At 44.7% G+C, this 12,661-nt stretch overlaps 1 protein-coding gene across 5 annotated transcripts in view; it reads right to left on the reverse strand.

Annotated features, from left to right (window-relative positions):
* Positions 1 to 12,661, reverse strand: part of CREBBP (CREB binding protein) — a gene marked incomplete at its 5' end in the record, with an annotated part of 68,537 nt that overhangs the window by 38,929 nt on the left and 16,947 nt on the right. For all 5 annotated transcript variants that reach the window (XM_021411053.1, XM_021411052.1, XM_021411050.1 and 2 more), the window contains 2 exon segments: positions 5,184 to 5,297; positions 5,833 to 6,082. In XM_021411053.1, the coding sequence (XP_021266728.1) occupies positions 5,184 to 5,297; positions 5,833 to 6,082 (364 nt within the window).

The following is a 12,661-nucleotide window of genomic DNA, read 5'->3' on the forward strand; positions in this document are numbered from 1 at the left end:
AAATTGAAACTAAAAGGGAAATGCAATTTTACACTAAACTAGAATTCAATAAAAATCTATATTCCAGTCCCCTATTTAGCTGCCATTCCAAGCAGTGCTGCGTTTCTGTGTGAATGACACATGGAGCATCCTTCACTCTGGAGACACTGCACAGTGGTCACCGGGGCTCTGGTAAAGAAAAACACACTCCACATCTCCCCCTGAAGTAAGGACGTAATACATGCTAAAAATTTGTGATCCAAATATAGCAACCACGATAGCTTTTAATACAGCAACAATAGCAGTTTTGCTGAAGTATTGAGAGGCACATGGTTGGGGAAAAAAATAAGTAAATCAGGAAAACAGTCCTTCTGAGACATTAACTGCATCCTAGGCTTCCTTAAATCCTTACCACTACGGAAACAGAGAACCACTGAAAACGATGCTCACGCTTTCATCTTCTGCCCGAGAGAGAGAGAGAGAGAGAAAAGGCAAAAATATAACAAAACCAAAACCGCCACACGTATCACAGAAACAGAGTTTTCTCTCTCCGGATGGGAATTCAATTCCATCTCATTTTCTGAGAACTACAGATAGAGCCACTGACCCCTCCCTGCCATCGGTCCCACAGGCACTCAGCGTGGGCAGAGGGGATGCTCTGGTTCTCCAGGCGAACGTTCCTGAAGAAGGAGCACAGTTCAACACTGCCAAGGGGCATTCTGTCAAGGAATGCACCTCTCCAGGATTCCTCCCTGAAATCCTCAAAATCCACACGATTGTTTAACCTTACCAGATGCGCACACGCCCTCTGGGCTCACGAAATCTAAGAGAAAGATGCCTTTGCTTTGGGATAAGCCAAGAAACGGGAAGTCTCAAGGAGGTTCAACAGCACAAAACTTGTGGCACTTCAGAATTCCAGCGGCTTCGGAGGCTGCTGTGACCAGGAAGGGCTGATTTGGGACCTAAGGGATACTCAAGCTTGTGAAGAAAAGCAGAAGAAAGGATGGTGTTCCTTGAGGAAGCTATGACAAAAACCCACGTGCTTTCAGCGTTGGCTGTAAATCAAAGGCAAATCTCCGTGGATGCGGCACCATGACCACAGGTGAAGCTGGAGTGTGTGAACAGAAAAAAGGCTTCTAGTCACCATGCTGAGGTCGGCCCCAGGCCTCACCATTCCTTGTGCTTTTCCATGGGATTAAAAAAACAAAACACAAAAAAAAACCAACAAAACAAAAAGGTTTCCTTGGAAAACTGATACCCTCCCCCCAAAGAAAAATGTCCTGGCAACCTGACATACGTCCAAGTTGTGGGAGACGAGTATAGGCAGCACGCAGGCATTTCGAAACACTGATGATCTCCAAGAAGTTCCATGCGTGTGCACGTACCTACTCAAGCATGCAAAACTCCCCAAATTTGGTGAACAGCCAAACGTTGCTTCAGTGCTTCAAACAAGAGCAGCTTCTTGCAGGACAGCCTGCATCTTACAGCTAGCAGTATGCTTGGGACGTGGAGATGAGGGCTCTGACTGCTTGGGGTCAGCGTTTCTGTGTCTTATAGCTCAATAGCAAAATGTATTAAGTATCTTCACAACTGAAGGAATCTGATTTTGAAGTTGTTTTCTTTATTTTCATTGATATATATATATATAGCATATATATATGAATGCATGACATCATCTCAATCTGTCCAACAAGATGGAGGAAGACAGTATTACATTTCACACTGGCCAGATCAAGTACAAATGCAGTCCTCCGTGCCTCATACCAGAGGAAATCAAGCCAATTAAAACAAATACAAAGACTGAAACAAACAGGAGTTAGCAAATTAGCCTACTTGCTACACGGAGCAATGTCTACTGTGATTTTTCACTAACTGATGCTTCAGACATTGCTAAGTTGAAGACAACTCCACTCACAGTCAAATGCTCTAGAGACAACCAAGCTTCTGTTACAAACTCACGTGTTCATGGATCTTAGGAGTGAAGGTGCAGACAAGCAGAAGTGAAGCAGCAGTTCATTATGCTTTCCTGAGCGTATGCATTAGGATGTAATCTAAACAACCGAGCTCTCTTGCCTACAGAATTCCCACATCAGCGTGCAAAGTGGATGACACTGACTTAATGCAACTGCATGCATGCTTTCTAAAGGCAGCCCCCCACACTGATGAATTTTAAATTCAGAATCCAAATGCCATTCTAACTGCAAATGGCCAGCACTTCGCTAAGCTGGCCATCTCACTGAAGTCAAAACGTTAATAAATTTGTGATGAGCCTGTTCTAAAATGTTTGCTTTGCTTCCATATTCTGGAAATAAAACTCATTCAGCAGTGCTGAAGTGCTTTGTCCTGCAGCTCCTCACTCTCCTCATTCTATCCCTCCTATGTGGCTGGAGCAAAGCCTCCACTGGGAACCTTGATCCACCTCAGCACCAGGCTGTCCTGCACCCAAAATGAGGCAGGTGTACACAAGGTAAGCATACATGATCGCCGGATTAAAGGCTGTATCATGAATCAAATCATGGGTGAATAAAGACTACGTGAGCACCTTAAAGGTAAGAGGCATCAGCATTAAACTTTATCGACAATGCCATTTAAACTTTTTTTTTTTTCAGTAAAGCATTAAACTAAAAGCTTTCACATTAAATCACCATTAGTCAACAGATGAAACTCAGTGCAGTAACTGCTAGCTGGTAGATGACCATTCTCTATGATTTCCAGCACTACAAGGGGTTTGGGGGGTGGGGGGAGGGCTGAAAAAGGGCGTTCTCTTTGCAGAACTTACACTTACTGACACTAGGACTTGAGCAAACTGGATTTAATTCTCAGTTTCCACAGGAATCGGGCTCCAGTGAACAAGGTGCTGCTCACCGCCTCTGAGCAGACATGTTCCTCGCGCCCCAGCATCTTCCTTCTCCACCACGGGTCAGTTCCTGGATATCTGACACCCACAGCTTTCTTTTTCTGCCCATGCTCAATAACCTCCTCCCTCAGGCCTCCAGTACTGAACTCCTTTCCCCCCATCCCATTCCCACCCTTCATTCCTCAGTCCATATCTTCTGAATTTCTGGCCCGGTATCCTCTAAAATGGCATTTTCAGATGAAGACCGGTCACTAAGATTTACTTTCTTAATTAAGCTTCATCTATCTTACTTATTTTTTTTTTCAAGTTCAATAATGCCTCAATAACGCTTTAATAACGAAGAAGTACTTCCCACCAAAACCAATCCTCCAGCCCCCAAGCATCTGTACCAAATTTCAAGTCATTACTTCCAAACACAGGAGCCTCTAGCCTGTTCTGAAGAAAAGCTTAAATGTTTTAGCATATGCAAAATATATATATATATATTTTTTTTTGCAGTTTCTCCTTAGACCCTACCCCAACCAGACCCATACACCGTACACATGAAAAGAGCCATCAAGGAACAGGGAAAGCATTTCAGGCTTGTCCTTCGCACTTGTCCCAGTGTGTCCCACTAGCAAGCCACGTTACTGCTCATAATGGCACAAATGTTCCTTGGAAGAATCTGAGCCTGGAATGAGACACCTCTAAAGAAAGAGCTCCATTCTAGCAAACTGAAAATAGGGATTTCTTCAGCAGCAGGCATAATATTCCCAACTTATTCTGCCATACGTAGATCCCTCTCTCCTCTCTCAATTAGTAGATGTATTAGTAGGTTTCTTGTTCCTAAGATAACATGCATTCTCTTCAGTTCTTACACTAACATAGCTTAGGTTAGGTTTCACCTGATCAAGCACAGCACTTTCAAATGCACCTATTAATATAAATGACTTAAACTTTCTTCGACGTCTAACAAGTGTAATACTTTATAATACACCTAAACAAGTAGTTTGAGCATTCATCTTCCACCTTCAAACAACCCCTGAGGTCTCACACACGACTCAGACAATTCAGGGCAACAAGACTTGCACACTGAACAGCACAGTCTCGGGACTGCTGCTGGATTATTGATTACTTCAACAGAGAGGGAGATTTCTATTTATTTTCTCCTGCATGCAACAGGAGTGTCAAAGACTGTATGTATTTATCCAACGTAATTCTTCTGCAGTCAAGACACATTCCATTACATCTCACAACAAAGTTACCTCTTCAGGACTGTTTTTTGGTTGAAGTCAACTCTTTTGCTAGCTTCTACGAATGATGTAAAAGCAAACACCACCCAAACTCCTTTTTTACTGAAGCTTCTATTAAAAAAACCAACAACAAAGCAACACAAACAATTCTACTGTGCTTGGTAACAACTGTTTTGCATGGATATGTTATGCACAAACAGGCCATGCCATACTGGAAAGCAAACCTACCAGCACGTTTTTCAGAGACCAAACATAACTAACCAAGTGCAACAAATTAGTGACCACACACAAGAAATATGTTTGTGAAGCAGACATTTGGTAAACTGAAAAAAATCCTTACCTCCAAAGTAGCTCTATGATTTAAATTTTTTTTTTAAATTAATATTTTTGGAGGGAAAAAACTCTCCTGAAATTACAATGACAGCATCCTCCTGGTTAATGTGGACAGACTTAACAGCTTTTCTCCCCTTTGCCTTAATCTCACCTGACCTAACAGCTCTTCTCTATCCTCCAAGGTTTATTAGCTTTCCTCACTGCAGTCTCAGCCTAAATGGAAATTAGCAGAGCGCTTCCAATACAATTCTAATGTACAAGCTGCACAAGTCTTTCAGCTATTTCCCACTTCTTAACCCTTGTTTAAATACACTTAGGCATAGCATTACTTAGACTTCTAAAACTGCTGCATCTCTGCAGGCAAATGTTCCACGTCGGCACAGTTCAAAAGGAACCCATCAGCCTAAGCTCAGTATTTTCTGTTTCAGAGCAAGAGGGAAGAAACAGCCTAGAAATTGAGTGTCCCTAAACATCAGTAGCAGCTAAGCTGTAATGTAAAACAGGCATGGGCAAAAACATGATCGCTTGCAGACATTCAGCTAATCAGTGCCAGCATAATATAAACTTAGCAATTAAGATGCCCAGACCATATCTTTTACTGTGCAAGACCACCATTCTACAAATATTTTTAATTACTGTTAAATCAACATGCTAATGTTTAAGTTATTTCTGGCAGCATGAAAAAAAAATGAAGTAACATCACTTACTCTTACGTTGCACACGTGATTAACTTCATTTTAACAGTACAACTCCACTGTGGCAGCAGGAAAACAACTACTTACGCTGTTGGTTTCTCTTGTCACTGGCGTTTTTCAAGGGAAGGCACACAGGACAGTCGTGCCGAGTACAATTCTTCCAGTGGGAGATGATTTGTCTCGAAGAAGCACAATGAGCAACTGCAACAAGGAAAAGCAGTAGGATTAAGGCCACCTCCCAGTTAACTGGTCTGAATAAACTCTCCATTTTTCAGAGCCATTCTACTCTCTCCTCTACAAGCAATATTTTACGTGTAACTAAACACAGCTAAATGCAACTAAATATTTTTGGGACTCACAACAATGCCATAACAAGTGTAGGAAGCAAGTGCTAACATTTAAGACATTCGACGTGTCTGAGTTGCAGGCACATCCAGGATAGATATTACACCCCCTTTATACAAAGAAATGAAAGGCTCTCGAGGCCACCGCTGGTGACATCCTACTTCTAAAAGGCAAACACCGCATTCTGTTTTCTCACCAGAAAAATGCAGAGATCAGGAATGGAAACCAGGGTAAAGGTAATGAAAAAGGGAGCGGTCGTTTAATTAGGAACTAGCACTCATCCGTGCTGAGTACACGGGTCTTCCTGAGAAAAGAGAAGCGCTGCTGACAGCCACCCAAGCAGCAGCAGCACTCGGCGCGTTCACGAGCAGCTCCAGCAACGTGCTCTCACCTTGACAGGCCTTCCCAGCCTGGCAGTGCGTCATGTGATTGAGGACGTTCTTCATGGTTCGGCAGTGTGGCAGGGCACAGGCTCGCACCTCTCCGTTCGCCTGCTCACGCCTCTGACATTTGTGGGCATGAAGCAGCAAAACCAGCTGCTGCTGGATCAGTTTGCGCTTCTCCGGATCTGCTGTTGGTCCAGTTGCCATGGCCTGCGTTGGTACAATCCCCACTTGCTGTACTTGGGTTTGCATCTGGGACTAAGAAAAAAAAATGAGTTTAGCATCAGGTCTCCAAATCTAAATTCGGATCTTTATCTTGTGTAGCAATTTGGGCATCACGAGACTACTCTTACATCACAGGCTCCAAGGATTATCATACTCCTCTGCAGAATTCTCAAACATTTTGTATTCTCACTTCCGAACATCAGAAGAATACTGAGAGATTCTTCTGTTAAAACATTTGCATCCAACATTTTAATTAAAAAGCCAACCAGAATCTTCTGTTTATTAGATAGATCATAGCTGCAACAGGTATAAGCTCCACAGTCAGTGCAATGTTTTAGGACTGTAGGCCATATACACACATTGTATAGACGCTTCAAATCCCAGTTTATTCTACATGAGAGAAAGAGCAGGTCACAGAAGATGACCATGAAATTTACATGACTGTCTCTATATAGTACAGTAACAGAAAGAGAGGATTTTCCAAGCCTGAATTAGCATTTCTGCTCCCCACAATGAACACTGCCATTCCTTTCGCAGCGAAGAAGTCCAAGGTTACGCGCAATACCGTTCTCTTCCAGAAAGGGCCAACTATATCTGGACTGCATTACGTCTACTGAAGTGATCTAGACTTTACTACAGAGCAATGCTAGGTTGTATCCGCTCTCAGAATCTGCTGCTTTCTGTGTTCAGCATCCATTCTTCATGGCCACACTTCTGCAGCAATGCCCAAGTCCTGCCTGACGGAGCTGGCACACACACTCAGCTCTCCAGTCCAGGACATGGCTCGTAATGGACTGGAAATACTTCCTTAACACGTCATTTCTTCAGCACAGCACAGACTTCGAAGCTTTTTCATTAACCACCTTCTTAGACTTCTGAAGGACAACAAATGTAGAAACCCTATCTTCAGGATGTTCTTTATCCCAAGTTGATTCCACTACACCGAACCCACTCACCTGCAACAGCTTCCCTAGAAGCAGCAGACAAAGCAGCAGCACTTAAACCCTTCTGATTCAGAGCCTGAATTAATCTCACGGACAAAGACTAAACTACACCAAGAATCACTTTGACTAGGTGCTGTTACCGGAATTATGTGCTGTAAATTCAGGTTACCAGAAAAAACGTCACCAACTCCCAGGCTATCTAAGAAAAGCTGCCATTTAGAACACACAAGTACAAAATCACAACAGGATTACACTGGGGAGGCAGCAGGTGAAATGCTTCAGTGCTGCCTACAGAGCTATTGACCAAAGCCTGCTTCCTACATTTAAGAGAAACCAACCTTACATGACAGAATACACCATTAGTAGCCCACCTACTTCTGACCTTTGAGAAACATTTTTCTGGTAGGGCTCCCTGGAAAATAAGGTAAGAAAAAAGAGGCTGAGGCAAAGCCATCTACTTGCGCTCCCAGGGCATGCAGATATGATTTTTAGGCCTTCCATTTCTGCTGTGAACAAATGCATGCGAGCAGCTTTTGCTGAAACAATCTGTAGGTCACAAATAGGAAATAATTAGTTCAGCCAATCTGCAGAAAAATACGAGACCATGCCAAAGAAAATCTTGTTGGAAGCGATGTTTTCATCCCAGTCAAAGAATTGTTTCCCTAGCCAAGGCCCTACTTCTGTTACTGCTCTACCCGTTAACAGGCACGATCACTGCTCCATCAGCACTGACACAATGCCCAGACCCAGAGGGGTTTTCTGAGCAGAGAACAGGCAATCCTGATCCAGCTGAGAACATCTGCAAATAGGAACAACCACAGAACTCACAGTACTGCCGAAGCTCAGCAGGGTCTGTCAGTCACTGCTAAGTCTTAAGCTGCAAGTACAATGATCTCTTTACCATCTCACTTCCAAGGCACAGCTTCCTGCTTGAGGAAGTTGGTCCCTTCCCTTTTGCCTGTCAAGAATGGTAGTCTGCAGGACCAGTGCAAAATGGGAGATGTGCTGGTGCCACGAAGTCAGCCCAGAGTGACACAAACCCTGCAGAACCAGCAGGAGCCTTCCCATGGGTTCACCCACATCACGAACACCTTTCTTGACACAGCAGGAAATCCAGGCACCGCTGCTCCTGCACTGCTTCAGCAGTCAGACGTACAAGCAGCAGATAGTTTTGTTTCTCTTGCCACCTTGATGATCTCCACAACAAATCAAACATACCAGTAACGGAAAGCCTGCCAACAGCCTCTGACAGATGAAAGCTTCGTTAACCAGATTTCCAGAAACGGAGTAATATGACCCCTCTATAGTGAACAGCAATGATTAATACCACTTAAAATGATGGAAGTTCTACATTCATTCAGCAAGATTGCACCGCTCTGTTCCTGCTCTAAGCAGCAGAAACATCCTGTACTTCTGGGTAGTGAAGATGCATAAGTGTCTCATGTTCATGGATGGGGAAGGATGGAAAGCGCCCTGGCAGCTTTACCAGGATGACCAGTAACCCTCTGAGTTTGGATGTGTTTACATTCAAAAGCATTCACCACCCTCTCCTGAGATCGAGCACCATCTACCACCTTTCTGAGAAAAGCCAGCACCAATTTCAGTAGCACTGGCAATCTCTCAACAGGTAAACAGCTTCATATGGAAGTCAGTGTCTGTCAGTCACGCTTCCATACAGCGTTACATTTTTAAAACAGACTTCCACAAATTCTTCCTATTCACATGCTCTTCCCTTCTCCCTGATGTTCACAGAAAATTACTTTCTGCAATCACTGTATTAGGCTAAATCCTGCATTAAAAAATGTCTGTTAGTTCCTTAAGACAGGTCTGCGATCAAAGTGAGACCAGAGTGAGATGATTAAGGAGCTGCTGCCATAGAAGACGCCCACGTGGACAGAGATGTTTTGCTCTGCAGACCTTTCACTGCCCTAACCAGAAGGCAGGCTGACCAGCAGGTCAGTTAGCACTTCATATTTGGGAATCTCTCAGTCTGCTGACATCTAGGGCTACGAAAAGGTGGTTACTTATCAGTCACAAGAGCTTCGTTACATGCCATCCACATGTGCGTTAACACTGCGGGCACCTGCACTCTACCAATTAAGCCTTTAAAAACACCAAGCCTTGTGGTGCCTGCAGCGAGCAAGGCTGCATTCCACCTCTGCTCAGGTGTGACAGAGCTGCACGCAAAGCATACCTGAAAGATGCCCTGAACCAAACACAGCCTCAGAAAGTAGCTGTCTTTTCTGAGAGATCAGCTTTGGTGGCATGTCAGCCTGTCAACAGACCGAACCCGAGAGCCTGCAAAGCACGATGACACTTCCCAGCTCCCACACCCACAGCCAACACGATGCACAGTCCTAACACGATCAGTGTGCTTGGAGTCCAATATTTATTTCTCTATTTTAACAGCTTTAGCAGTGATGTGGCTAGAGGCAGGGCTTTCACGTCAAGAGTGAAGAGCAAGATTTCCACCCTTCAGCTTTCACCCACCATCTCACTTCTATCTCTGAAGCTGGTACCGGTGAATGAGCCCTTTAAAACCTCATAATAACCACGGAAATGAGAAGGCTCCTGTGATCGTGCCACAGAAGGAACCTGAACAGTTGGTCCTTGAGACTGCCCTCAGTGGCTTTTAACCCCTGAAGGAGCTGCCTTCCAAAAGCAGCAGATGCCTCACTGTTGTGCAGTTGAGTGTGCTGGGAGTCAGTGTCTGTCTCATGGACTCACTTTTGGAGTTTTATCTCCTTGTCTTTCCAAGCTGTTTGATATGAAGAACAAATGGCAAGCAGCACACATCAAGTAAGTGTTTCAAAGCAAAGAAGAAGGAAAAAAAACACGATATAGCGATCTGCATACACAGTCCTGCTCTTACAGACAGGTAGTGACCTGAACAGGATTTTAAGAGAGGTTTATACAGGCTTTACTGGGTGATAAAACAAACGGAGGAATGCTTAATGTTATAACCTCCAAGTAGCAAGTCCACGGATAACAGATGAAAGAGAAGTTGGTAAGTGAAGGGAAGCCATGTTCATCAAAGTGCTGATCACCTCAACTGGTGGAAAAGAGCAGGAGTGGCACTGCACATTCTCCACCACGCTTCTCCTCCTCTTCAGCTCCCCTTGTCAGGCAGGCACTGTACCTACAGGTGGTACAAGATCTGCGATGTCCCACAGCTCCACTTGTGTTCATTAAACGTGGCTTCGGAGTTTAAGAACTTTCTTCCTTTATTTAGCAGGCCCACAGCAAGACATCTACTACACCCTCATCCCCACCTTAGCTAAAGATCCTTGTTTTCCTCTCTTCTGATCAAAATCATTAACAAAGAAATCCAAAGGACACAAAAAGAAACAGACAGAAACAAGGGAGAACTCAACCTAACATTCAAGGCATGCAGCCTAGTAAGAGACCAAGAAAAAAAAAAAAGGGCAACAGAAGATGAGCTGCCCCAATTCTAAGTAGAGAGAACTGAGGATAAATTACTTTGTTAGCCTTTAAAAAGTAATATTCTCTCAACTCCATCTGCTGGTCAGAAGGGTAACTGTGAAACCACGCTGGTGGCAGCCAAACTTCACCCACTGCACTCCTAACCCACACCAGAATACCAGATCCACTGTGACGGCCGCGAGGAAGCCACCCATCCCCATCCCTATCCCTGGAATACACAACACTGCACACGCTGCAAATCTGCAGCCAATCCAAGGCAATGGGGCTCCTCTCGTTGACTGTGCACCCCTGAGCCCGGGCACCCTGCAACCAGGAGGCTGCACCAAGCGTGGGCACGGCTCACTTCCTCCACCCAGCAAGTCTGGATCGTCTCACCGCAGCCAAGCATGGCCAACCCGGTATCAAACAAGTCAGTTACACAATCTCCATTTGCTGTTTCTTTTGGAAACGTGCCATTCGCTCAAGCCTTCAAGCTGCATGTCCTGTAAGCAGTCTGAGCGCTCCTCCAGCAGCCGTACAGAGCAGGGACTACTGCTGCCTGCGCCGAGATGCTTCCAACAGTTGGAACCATGCAATGAAATTGTGAGTTGGGAGTTTTGGAACTTCGGGAGCTATTCTATACATTGAGTTTTTTTGTCCCTTATCTAGTAAGGGACATATAAATATAACATCATATCAAATGTTGAAGTGGGCCATCAGTCCATAAGAAAAACAGACGCAATCCCAGGATTCACTACTATATTGTATGGCCCCACAGCTAAGAAAACAAAAAACAAGCAAGAAAACCCAATCCATCCTGCTGGCACTGAATATTAATACCTTAAAGCTGACCTCTTAATCATTTTAATACCGTAAGGTTTGTTACTTCTTTCCTCATTAAAGAGATTAAACCAAATGTGCTTCTCAGGGCTCAGAGTAAGGTCACAAATGGCATAAAGCCTCACCAGCCCTCACTCCTCTTCTCTGATTCACACACTTTGCGGTAATTGAAGTATTTCACATCTGCTGGAATCTGGTTTCTCCCCTCAGACACGCCATGTATAACCAACGGTCTCATTCACGTGGGATTGCCCCTCACACGGGATATTATTTTGGGGGCCCTTTAGGATAAAGGCAGCATAGAGAGCTGGTTGGTTCCCACCAATTCAAAGAAAGCTGGAGGTCCTTGAAACAGAAGTGAGATAGCAAAGGGATTGCAGTGGGAAGGGGGGGTGCTGCAGATACAAGGCTTCATCCCTGCTCCAGGGAGCTGCCTCTGCCCAGCACGGGAAGCTCTCCCTCACAGAGGCACTGGGAAAACGAACTCATCAAGGTGTGCCATGACTGCCACGGGACACATCGGCTGCATGAAACGTCACTGCACACAGCAAACACGGCATGCAGCTGCACACTGAGCAGCAAAAGCAGAAGGGAGCAGCGGCTGCACGCTCTTCCAGAGGGCACCGCTCCTACTGAAGGCTGAGTGACGCAGCGGCCCTGTGCAAGGAACAGCATATGGCCATGTATGCACTATTACCAAATAATTACACTGCTGCCAAGGAAAGGTTAAATTTTAACGTGTCTGGCATTTATTTGCTTTCAATTCTTGGCTTTAGAGTAAAACATTCAGATGGAAACTTCTGGTTTTTTAAGCTCAAAGTTCCACCCCTGTCAGGAACAAGCTCTGAGCCCATGCCATCTGTAAGCAGGGCTGGGACTGCTCAGCCAGAATGGCTCTCTCTCCCATTACTGGATGGAAGAGGAGAGAGATCAGGCATACAAAGCTTTTTGACACCTGAGATGCAAAGAAAGATGGTTTTGTTTTGTTTGTCCTCTTGGAAAACTCGTATTTTTGACATTTTAAAGAAACTGCCATTGAAAAAACTGAAGAAGTTTCCTCCATTTCCCTCTGTCTTTTGGCAGAATTGAGAGAGAGGAAACAACGCTTCCACTTTTACTTCCTCCCCCATCCCTAGGAGAGCCTGGATGGCAACTGCCTTTCCTTCACTGCATCAGAGAACCCGCCTCGACCCCTGTGCTAGGATGTGCGTGCATCAGGAGCGAGGCTCCCCCAAAACCTGCTGCTATATGAGCACATAGTGGGCTTCAGAACCATGCAATCACTCCAATACAGAACTTCGTGCACAATTTCAGATTCTCTGCCGCATCAGGGGCTAATTCATTTCCCTTCCGCTTGATCCTAACTCAAAATATTTTAAAAACAAATTCAGAAGAGCCGTGCAGC

The sequence above is a fragment of the Numida meleagris genome, chromosome 13 (assembly GCF_002078875.1).
Source record: "Numida meleagris isolate 19003 breed g44 Domestic line chromosome 13, NumMel1.0, whole genome shotgun sequence".
Taxonomy (NCBI): Eukaryota; Metazoa; Chordata; class Aves; order Galliformes; family Numididae; genus Numida; species Numida meleagris.